General features: G+C 39.3%; 1 protein-coding gene across 1 annotated transcript in view; it reads left to right on the top strand.

Moving 5' to 3' along the window:
• Positions 1 to 3,239: 3,239 nt before the first annotated feature.
• EXOC4 (exocyst complex component 4) overlaps positions 3,240 to 21,270 on the top strand; it is a gene marked incomplete at both ends in the record, with an annotated part of 653,799 nt that continues 635,768 nt past the window's right edge. The window contains one exon of the mRNA XM_084230488.1: positions 3,240 to 3,325. Coding sequence (XP_084086614.1) covers positions 3,240 to 3,325 — 86 coding nt within the window. The remainder of the gene's footprint in view (positions 3,326 to 21,270) is intronic.

Genomic DNA, 21,270 nt, shown 5'->3' on the forward strand with positions numbered 1-21,270 from the left:
AACCATCCTTGTGTCCCTGGAATGAATCCTACTTGGTCGTGGTGAATTATCTTATGGATACATTGTTGGATTCTGATAGCTAAAATTTTATTGAGGATTTTTGCATCAGTGTTCATTAGGGAGATTGGCCTGTAGTTTTCCTTTTTTGTGTTGTCCTTGTTCGGTTTTGGTATTAGCGTAGTGTTGGCTTCATAGAACGTGTTTGGTATTGTCCCTTCCTTCTCAATTTTTTGGAAGAGTTTGTGAAGGATAGGCACTAATTCGTCTCTGAATGTTTGGTAGAATTCATTTGTAAATCCATCAGGTCCTGGGCTTTTGTTTTTGGGGAGGTTTTTGATTACCATTTCAATTTCGCTGCTTGTAATTGGTCTGTTTAGGTGTTCTATTTCTTCTTTATCTAGCTTTGGGTGATTGTAGGGTTGTAGGTATTTGTCCATCTCCTCTAGATTGTTAAACTTGTTTCCATATAACTGTTCATAGTAATTACTGATTTCTGCTGTGTCCGTTGTGATTTCTCCTCTTTCATTGATGATCCTGTTTATTTGTGCTTTCTTCCTTTTTTCCTTTGTGAGCCTGGCTAGGGGTTTGTCTATTTTATTGATTTTTTCAAAGAACCAGCTCTTGGTTTCATTGATCTTTTGGATTGTTTTTTTAGTTTCAATTTCATTTATTTCTGCTTTGGTTTTTATTATTTCTTTTCTTCTACTGGTTTTGGGGTTTTTTTTGTTGTTCTTTTTCTAGATCTTTGAGCTTCGAGTTTAGGTTGTTTCTTTGAGTTCTTTCTTGTTTCTTGATGTGAGCTTCTATTGCTATATATTTTCCTCTTATTACTGTTGAAGCAGTTGTTTTAATTCTTTGGGACTTTCTGTCCTATGAGTGGAATTGTTGGGTCCTATGGTTATTTTATGTTAAACCTTTTGAGATGCAACTAATGTGTTTCTCCTTGTGCTAAACTGTTTTCCACTCTCAGCAGCAAGGCATTTTCCGGATTTCTGCACATTCTTGCCACCATTTATTTTCTCTTTAAAAAAAGTTGTAGCCATGCTAGTGTGTGTTGATTGGTATTTCATTGCGGTTTTGATTTGCATTTCCCTAATGACTAATATGTTTAGCATCTTTTCAGGCCCTTTGGCTTTTTTGCATATCTTCTTTGAAGAAATGTCTGTTCAAGTCCATTGCCCAGTTATTCAATTGTAGTTTTCAGGGTATACATACATTAACCTTCTTGGTTAAATTTATTCCCAAATATTTCATTCTTTTTGATGCTATTGTAAGTGGAATTGCTTTGCTAATTTTCATTTTGGATTGTTCATTTTTATTGTAGAGAGCTACTACTATTGTTTTTCTGGTTGATCTTGTGTTCTGTAACCACACTAAATTCATTTTTTGGGCTCTAATTTTTCTTTGTTCTTTAGAAATTCTTTCTTTTTTTTAAGATTTTTTTTTTATTTATACAAGAGCTGGGGTACAGGCCAGAGTCGCAGGAGGGTGAGAGGATTCACCAGAGACAGAGTGGGGAGGAGAACAGGCAGACGGACCGAAAGCACTGCTGAGGGGAGCAGGGGAGACAGGAGAGGTCTGCCTCACCATGTGGGATTCTCTCTGGCTGGCCAGGAATCGAACTGGCACTGTGGAGGCTGCAGACAGCTTCACAGCGCTGTGCTTAACCTGCTGTGCCACTGGGGAGGCCCTCTTTAGAATTTCTTGTATGTAAAATTTACAAATAGATTTGTAGATTTTCTTGTCTACAAATAGAAATAGTTTTACTATTTCCTTTCCAATTTGGATGACTTACTCTTTCTTGCTTAATGCCCTGGCTAGAATTTCCAGAACATTTTGAATAAAAGTGGCAAAAATGGGCATCCTTATCTCATGCCTGATCAGAGCTGAAAACTTTCAGTTTTTCACCAGTGAGTATGATGTTTGCTGTGGTTTTTTAATAAAAGTCCTTTATCATGTTGATGTTCCCTTCTATTTCTAGTTTCCTGAGTGTTTCAGCAAGAAAAGTCTTGGATTTTATCAAAAGCTTTTTCTGCATTAAAGTAGACAATCAAGTGTTTCCCCCTCTACTGTCTATATTCTCAGTCATTAGATCCAATTGGTCTTCTATACACACAAGTAATTTAATCTTATAGCCTGCTCTTTATATTACACCACCAACATTTTCTTGTTATTTCCAGTGGCTATATGTAATATCCTCACATAGTTATTCTAGAATTAATATAGTACTTCTACGCTTTTAAAATTTCAATATTTTTCTGCATCTTTAGGAACAAATTCCCTAGATTTTACATATATACAACACACACACAGATGCACACACACAGACACACACACAGACACATACACACACACATTTTTTAGCCATTGTAAACTACCAACTCAGTTTCTGCTAAATAAAAATAGTTGATGCTGTGCATGTTGCTTCACAATTGAAGGACCCATGAGTTTGCTTTCTATTCATCTCTGAAGATGCTGTTTATTTTTTGCCATCAAGCAGAATGCCTCCTTCTCAATAATTATCTTGTTTCTACATTCACTTTACATACATATGCTAAACTACCCCCTCCCACTGCATTTCATTTTATGACCTTATGAGAAATTTAATAGGGTCAAATGCATGAGATCTGAAAACTTGCCAGTAAAAATATTAACAAAGCACTAATGGACATTATTATGATCTATATTTTATTTAGTTTGGGAAGAAATAGAAGCAGAAATCTGTTTAGCTTTTTATTGCTGTTTGTTTGTTTCAGTCTTTTGTTTGTCAATATTAATTTGCGTGTACCTATGTGTGTTTTTGAGGGTTATCTGGAACTATAGGGACATTAGACAAATTGAACTTACACATAAAATGAAGAAGGAATAAGGAAAAAGATGTGTCTATTCATTTCCCCATTTTATTCGTGTTTTTTCTTTTTTACCATTTGTGTTGAAAGTAAAAACTTTGCTCACAGACATCAAAGCACAGCCAGACACTGTGAAGACACAGGTGACTTCAAGAAGGTTTAGTTCTGCAGAGCCACCATGAACCGCGGAAGGAAAACTACGATTCCCAGAATGCTTAGGGCGCCCGTGAGGCCGGACTCGCCGCTTTAGTCACGCCTCCGCGCTCCAGCGATTGGGTAATCTAGTTCCGTGTCTCCGGATTTCTCGTCTCTTATTGGTGGAGTTTCCTGCAAGGAGCGTACGTTCGCTTTGGTTCCTGAATCCACTGACTACCCCCGCCCGGTACCAAGATGGCGGCAGAAGCAGCTGGTGGGAAATACAGAGCCACAGTGAGCAAAAGCAAAGACCCCTCGGGGCTCCTCATCTCTGTGATCAGGTGAGGGAGGCTGGAGGCAGGCACGGGGACTGGGGTCAGCGGCTCGATCTCCGCTTTGGAAGGGTTCCAGCCTGCGGGTCCTTCTCTTTACTCCTTGCCTCCCCTTTTACCCCCTCCAAGGGACCCCACAGTCCCCCCTTTAACTCTGGGGTGGGGCTAGAGGGAGGAACCCCGCCTCAAAGTCTTTTCTTTAGGGCCTGAGATCTCCAATAGTGTCCCGGGCCCTCAAGGCACGTTGTTTGGGGCTTGATAGAGCAAGCCAGGTGAAGGTGTGTTCATTCATTTATACAGCGTTTATTCATTGATTGCTTTCAGTGGTGCTCCCCAGGAACGTACTTGTATCCTGGACTTCGGGGTGTAAGGCCCCGAGTCCGGAGACCCCCCGTCAGGAGTTGTAGATTGTGTTCTTACACACTTCCCACCACCTGTGAATGGCTACAGCCTCAAATACAAATACAGCCTGCAGTGAGCTAGTAGGATTCTGGTTTTGAAGGCACCCATCTATTTTAGATTTTTGTACTACCTTTCTAATCCCTGTCCGTGCCTTAAAAATAAAACAAAACAAATTTCAGATTATCTTCGATGCACATTATTTTGTCAGAATTTGTACGCTCGGAGTGGTAGTGGTGGCCCTTCTAAGGGCTTTTTTTTTTTTTTTTTTTTTAAAGAAGTGAAATTGACACCATTATGGATGCTACAGGGAGTGACTAAAAGCAACCTGCATAAAATGCGTGATGACATGTTTTTATGTTGTTGACATTTGAGTTTCAACTCAGATGTTTTTCATAAAATAAAATGTCCTCCCTCCCCACTGCACCACACACAACTGTGTCAAACTTTTATTTGAGTTTTGGAGATCTTCTGGAGTGCCCTGATTTTTTTCTTTACATCCAAGCCCGACTGTTCCTGGTAGTTAATAAGTTTAGAATGCACAGATAGATGGAACTTTTACAACAGCCCATAACTCATGGACGGATAGACCCATCCCCTATATGTTCTTTAGGGGTTTCTAACTTAAGATGATGGCATATTAAAATCATAACTACCAAAAATTTTTAGGATTAAGTTGGTTATTCTCTGTATGGCATTAACTTAATAGATTTGGTAGGCCATGCAGAAGAAATATGCAGGACTCACATTCTTGATGTCACTATTCTTGGGTGCAGTAAAATGTCACTATTCTTGGGTGCAGTAAAATGTTTCTCATGATGCTTAAACTCTAACTAGAATATTAGTAGCTTGCCATCGTAATCCCTATTGGAATTATAATGTGAATTTATTTGGATTCTTTTGGGAAAATTTTTTCTGCTTACAGTCAACATTAATTTGCATAATATGTTTATAGTGCCAATTTTGTAGTATAGTGCCTGGCACTTAGTAGTACTTGGTAAATATTTGTTGGATGTGGGAGTGAATGCCTGGAGTTTTATATAGACGAATCAGGCATGATGTTACTTTTGTGCATATAGTATGCTTGAGGTAAAAAATATGTGAGTGAAAACTATGACATAAGACTGGAAGAGACCAGTGAAATGTGATGGGAATTTATAGTAGAAGGAATGGTTACTTCCAGTGGAACTGGAGTGGAAACTCAGAAGGTGGTCAGCCATATACAAATGCACCATCTTTTATGCTTTATATCCATCTTGTTAAATTTACTCTCAATGTCCTGTATTTGAAAAAAAAAAGCATAAAAACTCAAAGCTTTTTTATTGATACATTGAGAAACAGACATTACTTTTGGTTGATTGTTCCTTTTCTCTTCATGGGGACTCTCCTGCTGCTGGCTGGTGTGCAATATGATTTTGTAGAATATGACGATGTGGAATATGATTGTCCACCCATCTCATGTCCATCTGTATTACTTTACATTAACACCATGATATTGGTATAGACATTTTTTACTTATTGTTTTTCACTTTTCCTTATCCTTGACCACCACAGAACATTAGAATGGGACTTTAGTTTTCTGATACCAATATGGTATAATGGGTGTCTAGACCTAGACTTCTGGGCATGTTTAATAAGAATTAGGATTCATGATGACTTATGACCTTGTGTAACATTGGATATTGTTGATGTCAGAGTGTTGATGTTTGTATTTCACCTTTTCTTTGAGTCATGGGAATATGTTGGCGTTGGAATAAGGGTGTTGTTAACTCTCCTTGATAGTGGCAAGTGAATGTGTGGAGGGTTTTAGTATTATTCTGGAGTTTGGGATGGGGAAGAGTACTTCAGGGAAGGCTGGAATGGGGGGATGAAATTTGCAAGGAGAGTAAATCATGCAAGTTTTTATCACAAGAAAAAAATTTCTAACTGTGAGGTGATGGATGTTAACAAAACTTACTGGGGTAATTATTTTGAAATATACACATCTACACAATCATTATGTTATATACCTTAAATGAATACAATGTTATATGTCAATTATAGCAGTAAAAGTGGGGGAAATTAGAATAGAGGATGCTATTTCTTGTTAGTAATTTGTTCTGTCACTCTGAAGTTGCTGCTTTGTCTATCTGTGCAATTTGTATTCTTTGTGTTACTCTTCTTGCCACATTGTATTCCTGATAGAAAACTTTGATTACCTCCTCTTATCCTTAACCTGCTTTTGAATTCTCTCTCAAAGACTAGCTTTCCTGGTTGCTCTGGCAACAGACCTCAAAAAGGAAAGCCCATTTTAGGCTCATGTTTATAAAATTGAGCATTCCTGAAGATGGTGTGTGCAAGTTTCTTTCATGTTTCCTTGGGCCTATTATTTTATCACAAAATAAATGACTTATTATCATAGAGTCCACTGTCCTTTGAAAGGTTGATTAGTTTAGCTTTATATTTTGTATCCCTGAGCAGTTGTTTTCCCTTTTTGAATAGTGAATGTTAAAAATTCTCTTTCAATTCTTCCCCTCAGATGTGTCAAAAATGTCACTTAAAAGCCACACTGTATTAGCATACCACTATATGTATACATATATATTTTAATGCTATTCCTATTTGTTGGGACAATCTCCAGTACCTTAAGATTCATAAATGAAATTCTTAACCATTTAAAAAGTACAGAATAAAAGTATTGCAGGACAGTTAGATATTTCAATGGATGGTTTCCTTGGGCTTTGCAGAAAAGTTCCTCCGCCCTTGAGGTGCAGCTTTGATGAAACAATATTTCAGGCCGAGTGTGTGGGAGGTAGCTGCTCATGGCAACTTTGGGTTTTAAGTATTGCCACTGGCTTTTCAAATGGAACTTGATTTTAATGTTTGCCAGGAGTCCCCTCAGACAGGTTAATTTCCCACCAGAAATAGCTTTCCCAGGTTCACTAGGAACTTTGATCCCAGGTGTCAGAATGTTCTCCTTATAACCAAGAAATGGTGTAGCTGAACTAACATGGTGATTATTTGATAATTTGAGTCAGAGAAGGAAGCTAGAATTAATTATATGTAGGTTCATGAGTGTTTGTAAAACATAAAATATAGGCACATATACAAATAAAACATTTATTAAAGATAGAGCAACTGGCTCTGGTTAATTCTCTCACCCTGCCGCGCTTCTGATTGTACCCAGTGCTTGTGTAAATAAATAAATAAATAAATCTTAAAAAAAAAAAAAAGTCCCCTGATCTTGCCTTGTGAACCCTCATCACCATAAAATTAGATATGATTTTCTAAAATTATATGTATAATTTTTAAAAGGTACATATTTAGAAGATGCAGATATTTCAAGGGGAACAAAATAAAGAGAAGTGAAGACCTGCTCTTTAATATATTAATGTATAATATTACTTATGAATTTATATATACTTAAGAAATACTCAAAATTGTGTATCAGTTTTATACAGACATTATATTATAGAACTTTTAAACAAGTAGGATCATAATGTGTGTACTTTGAACCTTTATTCATTTGTCATTATGTATCTTGGGGACTTTTCTGGCAGCACCTGTCAATCTGGCTTATTCTTTTTAAGGACTAAATAGCATTCTGTCACGGATGCACCATAACCTATTTAATTAGCGCCCCTCCTTTTAACAACCGCTGTTTTTTTTTTTTTTTTTCTTGTTCTTTCCTGTTAAATATATGTTACAGTGAGCACTGAGATTCACTGGGGACTATATCCATGGTATAAAATCATGGCCATGGCAATGAAATGACTGCATCAGAGTATATGTGCAGGTTGTATTTTGACAGATAGAGCCAAAATACCCTCCAGAAAGATGGTAATTTACATTCCCACTGTGGTGTTTTAGGGACCTGTTTTCTCAGGCCCTTGCCAGAGACTGAGTATTTTTGATGATTGTCTTTGTTCAGTCTCTGCTGCTGTGCAATTAAGAGGGGAGTGTTTGTTCCACTGTCATTTAGACAATGCTGTGGAAGTATGTGAATGTATGTGTTTTGCAAATGTATTTTTTCCCAGCGTGACCTTTCTTGCCATTCTCATAACAGTTTCTTCCAGAGCAGGCATTTTTAATTTAATTTTTAATTTTTAAATTTTTTTTAAAGATTTATTTACACATACAAGAACTGGGGTACAGGCCAGAGGTTTTGCGGGGGGTGGTGGTGGTGAGAGGATTCACCAGAGACAGAGTGTGGAACAGAACAGGCGGATCTACTGAAGTACATTGCCAAGAGAAGCAGTGGGTGAGTTAGGAGAGGTCTACTGCCCCATGTGGGTAGCTCTTTGGCCCGGGATTGAACTCATGCTGCAGTGGCTGCCGATAGCCTCATAGGTTACATCTTAACCCCTTGCGCCACCTGGGAGGCCCCATTTTTAATTTTAATAAAGGCCAGTTTATTCATTTTTCCTTAGGTCATAGAGTTATCTGAAAAGTAATTGCCACCCCCAAAGTTATTTAAATTTTCTCCTATGTTAACTTCTGGGAGTTTTACATTTTGTTTTTACATTTAGGTCTGTTATCCATTTTGACTTAATTTTTATGACTAGTGTAACAGTTGTATCTATATTCACTACTTGGCATGTGGATGTCCAGTTACTCCTGCACAGTTTGTTGAAAAGATTCTCTTTCTTCATTGTTAGGTATATGTGGGATCTTCAACAACGTTTAATGCTTTCTGTTTTCTTCCTATGCACACTCATCATTGCAGCTTTCTCCCTTTTCCTTTTCAAAAATCATATCACACAAATATCATGCAAATCATACTTAATTTAAAATTTTATTGCAAAAAATCATGAGAGAAATATTGTCTAACAGTTTTATTTCTCAAAATACTCCATTTTTTCTATTGTTTTTCTTTTTAAGATTTTTGTGTGACTGTTTAAGTATATGTGGAGGTTTAATAATTGTAACAAAGGTAACTTTATTTAGCATAACAAAAATTTTTCATGTTGTTATGTAGTCTGTAGTCTTATTAATATTTTTAAGTGAAGGAATTGAAAAAATACAGAAAATTACAGAGAAGGAAATATAAATCACTTATATTCTAGAATTAATTGCTGTTAATAACTTTGCATTCAATTAAAATTCATTGCATTTTTATAAAAATAGTAACCATTCATTAAAAACAATTCAAACAATAGAAATGCAGAAAAACGTGAAGATGAAAGTAAAAAAAAAATATTATTCCAAACTTGATCCTCTGTAAGTTACCATCATTGATATTAGGTGAACCTAATTCCAGACATCTCTCTCTCTCTCTCTCTCTCTCTCTGCTTGAAATGTTGAATCAGTAGAAAGAAGTACTGTTTAAAAAATCAGCATGGGATCTCATGTTATATTGTAATGTATGTGCTAACTTTGTCCCCTTTTGAGTTTGAGGTATACGTTCTTGTAGTGAAGTGCACACATATTAAATATATGGCTTAATGAACTTCTTCCTGATAACCATGACCCAGATCAAGATGTAGAACATTTCCAGCATCCCTATTCATTTTTTTTCCAGTTCATGTTTTTTTTGTAAGGATAACCTTTTATTCAAACACCATTGTTTAAAGACACTACCCTTTCTTCACTGAATTTCTTTTTTACCTTTGGCAATATTCGGCTAACCTGTGTGGGTATATTTCTCAACTCCAGTCTTCCATTCGATCTGTTTACTGACTTTGATGACAAGATCACACAGTCTTGATCATTGCTTTTATAAGTCCTAATGCAGCCCACAAGCTACATTCTCCTTTTTCAGAGTTGTTTTGGGTATTCTAGATCCTTTGCATTTCCATATTGCTTTTAGAATTGGCAAGTCAGCTTCCACAACAAAATCTGCTGGAATTTTGGTTGAAATTGGATTGAATGGAATTGCACTGATTAATATGAGAGAATTGACTTCTGTAGGGTAAATGAAGATGCTCAGGCTTTTACACTGCTGGCCTCTGTGGCTGTCACCTGCAGCCTTGAATTCAGCAAGCGCTTTGGAGTGTGGACACCTGGAGTATGGTGTGAGCATGCGTAAGTGGGCACACCTGTGTCTAGGAGGTCAGGGCTGTAAGGGCAGCATTACTCAGGGACAATGGCGGTGGAGAATAGCTACAAGAGGAAGAGACCACAAGAGAACACCAGAGAAAGTCCAGAGAAAAGGCTGTATAGAAATTTGCAGGGGAGGCAAAGTTGCTGTCTCCCCCTGCCTACTATTAGAAAACCTATGGGGCTGATGCCAAGGGCTCCAAGGTTCTCTTTTAAGCGGCCTGAATCATTGGTGAACCTGCCCGGCCTGGGACGGTTGCACAACAACATCTTAATGATATTGTGTCTTCTGATCTGTGAATATGGTATTTCTATTTCTTTAATTTCTCTCAGCAATTTCTTGTAGATTTCCATGTATAAGGGGTATAGAAGTTCTTCTGATAGTTTTTAGTCTTGTGTCTTTGTTAATTAGTCTTATGTCTTTTTTTTGGCCACTTGAAGTTATCCCACAGCTCACTAAATACCAATGTTCATTTTTTCAGTCTTTCCCCGCCGCCGATCTTTGTGTAGTTTTTATTGCTGTGCCTTTAATACATTTATCTTTTCTACAATTCCTATTCTGCGATTCATCCCATTTAATGTAATTTTTATTAGATCACAGTTATAGTCTCTGTAAGTTTGATTGGGGTCTTGAAAAGTATTTTTAATGCCTCTGCTTACATGTTTAATTTTTCTACAATTTATTGAAAATGGAAACAGATTTGGAACTGTTTCAATGTTCTTGTTTACTAATTCTATCACCTGTGTTACCTTTGGTTGGTTCTGGTTAATTGATGTTTTTATCCCTTTCCCCTTTTAGAAGTCCTTACTTTTTGAATGGACTTTAGATATTACCAATTTCACCTGTTGGATACTGGCGTTGGTAACTGTGTGGTTCTTTGAGGCCTTGTTTTAAGTGTCGCCAATTGGGAAGAGAGCAACACTGAATTTGGGGGTAATTTTGTCTCACTATTATGGCAAACCTCTTGAGTAATCCACCCAGTGCTGTGTGAAAGATGAGGTTTTTTACTCTGGTTATGTGTGAATTTGGATAATTGTTTCTTGTAATCCCTTGTGCTTCTTGTTAAGGTCTTGGGGAGACTCCTCCCATGCGTAGGCTGATCAAATACTCAGCTGAAAACTATCAGAAGAACTTCTACAAATGTCCAGAATGCTCTGTGTTGGTCTCTTTCTCTCCATCCCTGTGCCTGTGCGCTCTGAGGGTGTTGGTGTTCAAGGTTTATGAAACTTGGTTTGTTAGTTAGCAATTTCAGGTGGCAGGGTAACTAGTCCCTTTTACTGTCAAGCCCAGAAGTGGAAGACCATTGGTGCATCATGTTTGAAAATAATCTTTAAAGGTTAGTGAGGAGCAGAAAGGTACAGTGCAGGATTTCTATGATTGAGCAGATGGGGTACAGGAGGAGTCCTTTTGCAGACTTTTATTGGGTGGCTTTTGCAGACTTTTATTGGGTTTATCAGGTACTTGGCAGGCAGGAGTGCTGGGGGGCCGGGAGGCTGGCAGGCTTCCCAGCCCCCAGCGAGTCTTCCCTCTTTCTGGTCTCTCCGGCATTTTCTCCCTCTCTTTTGCTTTCATTCTGCTCTTCTGCTGGCATCCCCGTGATGCTGCCCTTATAAGCCCAGTCTCTCAGCCCAGGTGAATCCCATCTACATATGCCCACACCCTACTCCAGGTGCCCGCCATCAGGCATGCAGTCAGGACCGCAGGGATCCATCATCAGCCCTAATAGCAGGAGGGCAGAAAAGCCTGATACTTTTTTACCTTACCCTACAGTTAGTTTTCATTTTGGATTGTCTATATGCAGGGTAAATGAAAATGATACTAGGCTTTTCTGCTGCCCTCCCGCCATTAGGATTGATGATGGATCCTTGCGGTCCTGAATGCATGCCCGATGGTGGGCACCTGGAGTAGGGTGTGGGCATGCGGAAGTGGGTACACCTGTGCTGAGAGACTGGGCTTATAAGGGCAGCTTCACGGGGATGCCAGGAGAACCATGAGAGAGGAAAGCAGAGAAGCAGAGAGAACGCTGGAGAGCCCAGAAAGAGTGTAGACTTGCTGGGGGCTGGGAGGCTGGCAGCACCCCTACCTGTTGTGTACCTGGTAAATCCCAATAAAAACCTGAAAAGCCACCGAGGGCTCCAGGACTCTCTCCTCCTCTACCCCATCTGCTCGGGTCATAGAGATCCTGCTCTGTGTCCTCTGCCACTACAGTATGCTGAGAGAGGAAGGATAAGGTAATGAGGTGTGGTCTATGAAGTTACAGTATGAAAGTGAAATTGGTATTTTCGCATTGATAGTTTTTTAATTTTGCAGAGTATTTAATTAAATATTTAACTATCTTTGATTTATATACTACTTTTCTCAGTAACTTTTCCTTCAAAGCTCTTTGAAATGCTTTGGAACGGCCATGCATCTGTTGTATTTATTTAAAAATCATAGGTCCATTTAGTTTATTTAATGCCTGTGGTAGTAGTGTTAATTGTTGGCCTGTGGTCTAATGTGGCTGGTGAATGGGGTTTTTGGGGGCCACACAGCATTTGGATTCTTTTTGTTTTGCTTTTTTTTTTGTTTCTGTTCACATTTGGATGCTTGCAATCTGTGCGTGTATTGTTTGGTTTGCAGTGGTGAGTTCTGTTCCCTATCGTCTTCTATGCTGCTCCTTACATTTTTAACTGCTTTCAAGCCAGGAAATGAGTTATGACCTTGTCTTTCTAGTAGCCAGTCCTTTATGTGCTAGGAATTTGGCCTTGAAAAATGTTGGAACTCACCATATAGCAAAAAGTTAAAGGAAAATTTCTTGTGTAACATTTGGTGTGGTAAGAGAATACAGATATCAATATCCTTATGAGAATCTTCTCTGGCTTTTATTTAGAAGTATTTATAAAGAATGCTTTTGCAAAAAAACAAAGTAGCTCATAATTCAAAAGGTGTTTGGGACTGTGGTAATGGTGTACGGGTGCATTGGTGAAGGAAATTCTATGGGCACAGCAACTGAGGAGTGGGAAAGGAAAAAGCAAATATTGTTTAAAAATGAACAATGATGTAAAAAAATAAAAACAAAAAAAGACACCAAAAAAAATACAAACAATTTGGCGCATGCCATAGTGCTGGAATGCATGGGAGACATTATCTTATTCTCAAATATCACCTGAGAGCTTGTTAGAAATGCAGTATCTCAGGCACAACTGACCATGCCTGCAGGGAACTGCAGCTTAACAAGAGACCCCAGGTGTTTGGAATGCTCCTTGAAGTTAGAGTAACTCTTAGGATAAAGGTTTGTTGGGGAAATTAGAAAAAAAAAAAACAGGCACTTCTTTTAGCTGAGATAATGGTATTATGGGTATAGACTTTTTTTTTTAAGCTTTATTAAGAGTTATAGGCAAAGATATGTGTAGTGGTGGGGAGGCACAGGGCAGGATCTCCATGATCCAAGCAGATGGGTGAAGGAGAAGTCCTGGAGCCCTCGGTGGCTTTTGCAGGCTTTTATTGCAATTTACCAGATACATGGCAGGCAGGGGGGTGGGAGGCCTGCCAGCCCCCAGAAAGTCTTCACTCTTTGTGGGCTCTCCGGCCTTCTCTTGTGACCTCTGCCTCTTTTGCTCTGGTGTTGTGGCGTCCCCGTGACGCCGCCCTTATAAGCCCAGTCTCTCAGTGCAGGCATACCCACTTCCTATGCCCACACCCTACTCCAGGTGCCCGCCATCAGGCATGCAGTTAGGACCGCAGGGATCCATCATCTACCCTGATGGCGGGAGGGCAGAAAAACCTGATAGTTTTTTACCTTACCCTACAAATGCCAAGAAAATTTTTTAGAATTTGCTTCAAAATAAGTGGGTAAGGAGATTGCCTCAGTGAGGGTATAGATTAAAGAAAATTGGCGTGTGTTCGTATGTGTTGAAGCTGGGTTTACCGAAACTTAATTTTTGAATGTGGGTTTTAGTGTGTATCTACAAATGTGCTGGAGAAGGGGAAGGGTGTGAGAATGACAAAGTTCTGTGCATTAATGTCACAAAAATCCTATAAGATATCTCGCTGTCCTATCAGCCCTGCCCCCACCTTGCCCCCTCTCCCTCCCAGAGGCACCTGGTGCTTGAACATCTTAAAACCTCCTGGATGTTTGTGGTTAAGAAACCTGCTTCAGTTTGTGTAGCTCAGCATTTCCAAAACAGCGGCTTACCATGTAACACCTGCTCACACTTTAATGAAACATGGCTCTAAGGAACTCTCCAGAAATGCTGTCCTTAACTGACCAAATTCTATAATGTGTTGTAGTAACAAAACCATTCCACTGGAGAAGACAAATGAGATGATTGTGGAAGATGCTTCAGAAAGGTGGTGGGGCTTAAAATGGACGTGGGAAAAGAAGTTTGGTCAAGTAAGAGTGCTGGGGAATTTTAAGTTGGCTTCATCTGTCCTGCACTCAGTTTTGTGCTTTAGTGGGGGGTGATTTTACTTAATTTTAGATTGTGGACTGCTTCCTGTTGGCCACACAATTTAGAGCTTATGGTCCCCAGAACGATTTTGTATGTCAGAGTTAATTGAAATATTAAAAAACTGCATGTGTTGGGTGTAGTAATTGGCACTAAGTGCTGTCTGCAGCCAGACACCAGTGAATTTTCAATTGACTTTACAGCAGAAATTGTTTACTGTCACTTGCTATTAAATGAATGTCTTTGTACTGAATGAAGGGATGTTGTTTACATGCATCAGAAAACTTTTTCAGAGGGACTTGGCATTGTGAATTGCTAGCAACTGGGATGGGATTAACTTTTATTTTGTGGGCTCTAATAAGACGTAATTAAGAAACAAGCAATCACAATGTATAATTGAATATAATAAAATCCGATTTAAAAGTGTAATGTAGATTTGGTTATGCTTTGAGAGCAGCCGTATCTTATGTGATTATGTAGTGATACACATCTCGAACACGTCTTTAATGTGATTTTTTTTTTAAGGCAAACTCAGAATTATAATTCATTGGAAGCATTCATCTATTCATCATGTACAAAATGTCCTGCTTAGTATAATGGACTGTGAAGACCTACTTCTCAACTTGTTTGCTGAGCATTTATATTGCTAGCAATCCCTTTTCCTCCTCCTCTATGTGTATATTCACTCTTCTCATACCTAAAATTGTCTTTATTTAGTTCCCCTGCTGACATAATGGGTAGATGTCACTGTCAAGCATTTCTTAGGTAGGCTATTTAGAATTTTAAAGAAAATCTGACTCGTGCACTTTGAAATAAGGCCTAAATGGATCTAAAAGTGTAATCTAATATCTTAAAAGCAAGTTTGGGAAAGAATAAGACATTTTGAAGAATTGTGTCAGCTCTTCTTCCCCTTGCATTGAGATCAATAATAAAAAGGAATGTTATGTTCTAGAAAGATCAATAAGCTAATAGTTAATTTTATTTCCTACTTGGAGTGAGAATTTTAAAGTCCTTAATCCTTGAGCATTTGTTGCAAGTTTAAAAATACTTATTTGGACCTTATAGTGTGTTAGAATACTTTATAAACGAAGACTGTCTAGTGCGCTCTTCTATTACACAATTAAAAAAAATTTTTTTTAAAGAATTATCCTAAGAGAGAAAGTCCTATGGATTGAGAGACTCTGTGGCATCCAGTTGGTCTGCTTAGAGGTCCATTTTGAGAACTTTCCAGAATGGGTATTACTGAGATTTGATTTTTACTTTGTGCTTTCTAGATCAGAAGCTTCCTGGTAAGCGAATTTTTTTTTTTTTTTTTTTTTAATAACTGGAGCCTTGCAATTAGTTTTGCTGAGTTGCTTGAAGGGGTTTCCATTAATTGTTTTGTTAATCTTTATTATTCCTGGAAGAGAGGTCATTGGGTGCCAGTGAGGAATGTCCTTAGTAGACAATAAAGCCTATTAACTGTTTTCAGAAAGCATGACTTAATGTTAATTATTCTGCAGGTGTCACCAGAATTCAGGTGTATTACCTTAAATATTTCTTAGAGCAGGTTAATTAGCTTAGTTCTGAGGCAGTATTAGGCAGCTAATTCTTTTTGTAGATTTGCCAAGAATCTATTGCTTATGACTGGGAGGTTGAAAGAGGATATGAGTATTTTCCCAACAAAAACAATTTTGCCTGTGTTTTGCAGGGTCTGTATTAGTCTTCTCTGGCTGCCACATCCAAATACCATAGCCTGAGTGCCTTTAACAGTGGGAATTTACTTTCTCACAGTTCTGGAGGCCACAAGTCCAAGATCAAGATCAGGGTTGTTTGGTTTCTAATTAGGCCTCGATGGCTAGCTTGTCCATGGCCACCTTCTTGCTGTGCCCTCACCGTGGCCTCTGAGAGTGCAGGAAGGGAGAGAGAGCCCTCGTAGATCCTTCCTCTTACAAAGACTCTAGTTTTGTTGGATTAAGGCCCTACCCTTATGTCCTCATTTAAGTCTCATTACTTCCTTTTGGTCCTTTCTGCAAATATAGTTACATAGGAGTATATGCCTAGAGCTCTCTTCTATTACACAATTTAAAAAGTTTTTTAAAAAGAATTATCCTAAGGGCCTCCTTGATGGCACAAGGGGTTAAGCACTGCACTATGAAGCAATCCACAGTCTCTGCAGCATGAATTCAATCCTTGGCTGGCCAGGGAGAGGCAGACCTCTCCTGTCTCGCCCGATGCTCCCCTCAGCAGTGTATTTCAGTCAGTCTGCCTGTTCTGTTCCCCACTCTGTCTCTGGTGGATGCTCTCACCCCCGCACCTCTGGCCTGTACCCTAGCTCTTGTATGTATAAATAATCTTTAAAAAAAATTATCCTAGGAGAGAATGGATTGAGAGACTGTGTGTGTGTGTGTGTGTGTGTGTGTGTGTGTGTGTGTGTGTGTGACACAGACACAGAGAGATAGTTCAATCCATACAGGACTCATTACATTAGTTAAAATTCCCAAAACTCCTTGCAGAATGATAGTCTTACCTCTAGTAATCTTGAGGCTCAGGCAGGAGCCTGGTCAGGTACTTCATTTTTTTCACAATTTATTATCAACCATCTTCAAATGCCATCTTTATCTGAGAGTCCCTTCCTGCTTCCCTTTGTAAAATAGTCCCCCCTCCTCCTAGACTCCCTGCCTTTTCTCATAACTGCTACCTCCTGGCCTCCCTGTGTTATTTTATTGCTTGCTTCCCTACTAGTATGTAAGTGTCAGGAGGGAGGGATTGGTTTGCTCATGACAGTATTTCTAACCTCTTGGGATTGTGCCTGCTCAGTAGTGGGTGCTTAATAGCTACTTGTTGAATGACCAAATGAACTAAGTAGGGTGACTGTAACTACTGTTTGTCCTTTCCTATTCATCCTCACACGTAACTGTGTGTGAGCTATTTTAGTTGCAATTGTTTCTTAAGGCAGGGAACAGCCTTGCAAGACCTCTTCAGTTCCTGCTTCTTGCTACTGCTCATTACTAAGCTTTTCCTAAGCTCTAAAGTACTGGGCACCTGAAGAATATAAAGAAAAAATCTGATCATCATAAATAAATATCCCCAGGCACTTTCCAGTGGGGGAGACTTTAGCGAATTTGGGCTAACAATGTTGTGGTTCACAGATAATTTCTTTGGTTTCTAAAAATGTATCAACCCTTGCTCCCTGAGCTGGTACTTCATATTTACATAACACCTTTACACAAGGCCTGTTGTCACAACAACCTGGGTAAGCCAGTACACTTGTCTGTTTGTCAAAAAAGTGAAGTTGACATACACAGGGTCCAAGAACTTGAAAGTTGCAAGTATCTCATGTCTGACATATTTGAAAATAGTAAGAAACTTCTGGTGTACTCCCAATGGCAGTCTTTTAGATTTTTTTGCATCCTCTTATTCTTTGACTGAAGGTTACTTTTCCTCTTGAGTGAGAGGTTACCTCTGGCTAACTAACCTTGTTTTCATAGTTGTGCCTTTTCTTTTATTTGAGCTTCCTTTTGTCTTTAAGAGTAATATTGGCCTTTGTGTATTTTCTCCTGTCTAGACTCCATTACTCCATTAAGTCCAAAGTGAAAGCAAAATTGCTCCATAGAAAGAGCCAGGGATGGTGACTAGTTATTTTCCTTTCAAAACACTTGACCATTATGTTGAAGTACAGAAGCTGGCATAAGAAAAGGAAACTGACAAATGTTGTTTTAGAATTGCAGTTATTTACTCTGGGTTTTCATGCTTGTTTATCAGGCTTGCCGGAGAGCTGATGACTAAGAATTCATCAAAACCATAGAAAAACATGTTCCTACTAGGTGCTGTGAACAATAGCTTAACATGTGTATCATGATCCTTTTACACCATTAGGTAAATAAATTCCTTCCTGGGGATTAATTAGTCATGGCTGGAGATATAATTCATCATGTGAAATACCAGAGCTGTCTTAGTAGAAAATTTCCTAGTGATCCAGATATATCTCTGTCTAACTTTGACTAGCATCAAATTCATACGTTTGTTTCTCTGTGAACTTGCAATAGTTTGTAAATCATGGGTTTGAGACGGTGATGGGAAAAAAAAAATCTAAAGAATGATTCAGTGACTTGAATGCATCTGAGGGTGGCAACATCAAACCTTTGTCCCCAGCTCGTATATTTTAGCTCATGCTTTTTAAACCTTGTTCAGATTCAAGACTATTACTGTTAAGAACACTGCTTCATGCTCTTGTACCTCTCTAGCTTTCCTTCTCTTTACTTATTAGTTACAGCTTGATTTCTGGTGCTGTCCTCCTGCTCCTAAAGGCTTGAAAAGTAAGATTTCATAACATGTATATATATTTTTAAAGATTTATTTTTTATGTATGCATATAAGAACTGGGGTACAGGCCAGAGGTGCAGGAGGTGAGAGGATTCACCAGAGATGGAGTGGGGAGCAGAACAGGCAGACTGACTGAAATACATTGCTGAGGGGAGCAGCAGGTGAGACAGGAGAGGTCTGCTGCGCCATGTGGGCAGGTCCCTGCCGGGGATGAACTCATGCTGCAGTGGCTGCGGATTGCTTCACAGTGCTGTGCTTAACACCTTGTGCCACCTGGGAGGCCTTGTAACATGTATATTGGAAAGGGCATGGGCTTTGGGGTTAAAACCAAATTAACTTGACTGTAATTCCAGTTCTGATGTGGCTGGCTCTGTGCATGCATGCAAGTTACTTTACTGTCTTCCTCTGCTTCCTTACTTGTGAAACAGGTGTTGCTACTATCACACCAGACTGTTTTTGGGATTACTTTAGATTATGTGTGCTAAATACCACAATATTATATGTCTGGCAGATAATATACAGTAATTGATACACTATGTCTCATTTTCACCTTCTCCCCCGCCTTCCTTTCCACACCCTCCCTCCCTCCCCAGTTAGGACACAGGGATGCATGTAAAGTTCTACATTTAGTCTTAGTTTTAAAATTTCTCAGTAGAGGATGCGTGAGAACTGGCTTCTCAGTTATTTGTCAATGACTTACTGTTAAAGGGATCGCGAATAATTTTTGGGTTCAATATTTATAAAAATGTGATACTAAAATATGGATGATTAGAATACAGTGCCCTGTTATGAGATGTAAAACCTCTTCTATTTGGCATACTTATACCATATTAGGGGTGTGTTGTGTTCAGTACCACATCTCGAGAGGCAGGTTAGGAAGGCTTTTAAGATCCAGACTGCCCAGTTTTGAGATTTGACTCTCCCAAATGTTTGAAAACTGTGCCAGGAAAACAACCTGGTGTCTTCATCTGTAGAAAGAGGGATAATAATGGTTCCAGCCTCTTAGGGTTGTTGTCAGGAGTAAATGAATTAGTATGTGTAAACCACTTAGGTGGCTATCAGGCACATAGTAAGGTGAGTGCTGGCCCTTTTTGTGGGAATTTCAGAAGAAAGTAATGAGTCGTGGGCTGTAGATGCCTTGTTGTAGAAGAAATAGTTGGGAAAAATTGGATGTGTTTAACCTAAGAAAGAAGTATTGAGAGTTCTTTACCATTTCAAGAGAAATTTTATGGAAGTGGGAATAGACTATTTTGAATTACTGAAAACGGTGGAACTAGGAACTAGAAATTATACAGAGGCTAATTTTATTTTAATGAAAGGGTTTGTAACAAGTAGAGCTGTTCAAAATTGCAATGAGTTGCTTTGTGAGCAAGTGAGCATTTCATCTCCCAGAGGCTTAGAAGGCGAGGGACAGGTTCCTGACCTGGCTGGTGGGGTGAGATAGATGACAGTGTTCTCTTCTACTCTATCAGCTCAAGGAATGGGCTTAAAGTAAGATAATCCCACATTAAAATATGCTGGGTTTTGGTAGCATGCATGGGAACTTACTAGAATGAGCCTGCTTTTGTGATCTTACTCATTTTGCAAATGTTTATTCGATGAGACATTGTATTTCTGGTATAATTATGCAGAAAAGCAAACAGAGGTTGGAAATGGATATTTGGTGCTATTGCTTACACCATACCATCCTTGATGGAACCCAATACATTAAGTTTCATTATCATTGGGTGCTCATTTCCCTTGGGGGTGTTGCTTTCTTGAGCTGAGCACCGTGGACCCATTATTTTAGACTCTCTCAAGGACATTTGTTTAGCAAACAACTTTGGAAGATGGAGAACATCTCTACCTGCAGAGCAGAGGACAGCTTGTTTCCTGCCTAATGTCAAGCATTCCGTTGTCTAAGCTCAGGGCTTCTCCAGTGACGCGAGGCGTCCATTTGGACCCATTTGCTTATTAACCTCCACAAGGCTTGAGGGTTATGGGGTGTGATACAAATATACTGGCGCTCGTGCTACTTGATGTGCTCTGAGTAATCCAGTCCTTAGCCTCTGAACCCAGAGTCTTGTGTCTCCACTGGCATCGGTAAAGCCAGGGTGTGCTAACTGGTTCGTTTGTTAGTCGATAACATCTCAGAGTCTTCAGTGGTGGACAATCCGGAGGCGTGACGTGAGAGAGAGGTCAAACCTCATGCTCGGTGCCAAATGATTTAGTGTTTGGGGTGATGGAATTTGAATCTATCTCCAAAAAGAGTCCTTTCTGTGACCTCGTGGGGAAATGCGCTGGCTTTTACTGCTTGGGTTATTACTGCTGCTGTAGCTGTGAGCACGGAAGCTAGAAAAGTCTACCCCCATTTATTGAGGGCTAATGGTCTGCCAGGCCTCACTGAATTCTTACCAGCAACTCTATAAGAAAGGGATGCTTATTCTCTCCATTTTAGAAATGAGCAAAGTCGAGGCACCATGAATAATCACTTGGACAGTAGAGCCGGAGTCCTAATGCAGGCAGTTTGACCAAGAAGCCCTACTAGCTCTAGCATTTGGGAGCACACTCTGGAAATGGGCTGACCTGGGGTTTGAATCCCTATACTATCCCTGCCTTTCATCCTGTGAGGTGATGTGAATTAATTTACTGTCTTCAAGTCTCAGCTGCTAACATCTGTAAAAAGGGAGGGGAGATCATAAGGCTCACTCCAAAGGGCTGTTAGGAGGATTACACATACATTCTAGAAAGTGTGCAATCACAGCTGGTTCCTGGCAGCAAGTAAGCCTCTCTAAATATTAGCAGCTATTATTATTTTTATTCTT

Source organism: Talpa europaea (assembly GCF_964194135.1).
Source record: "Talpa europaea genome assembly, chromosome: 3".
Taxonomy (NCBI): domain Eukaryota; kingdom Metazoa; phylum Chordata; class Mammalia; order Eulipotyphla; family Talpidae; genus Talpa; species Talpa europaea.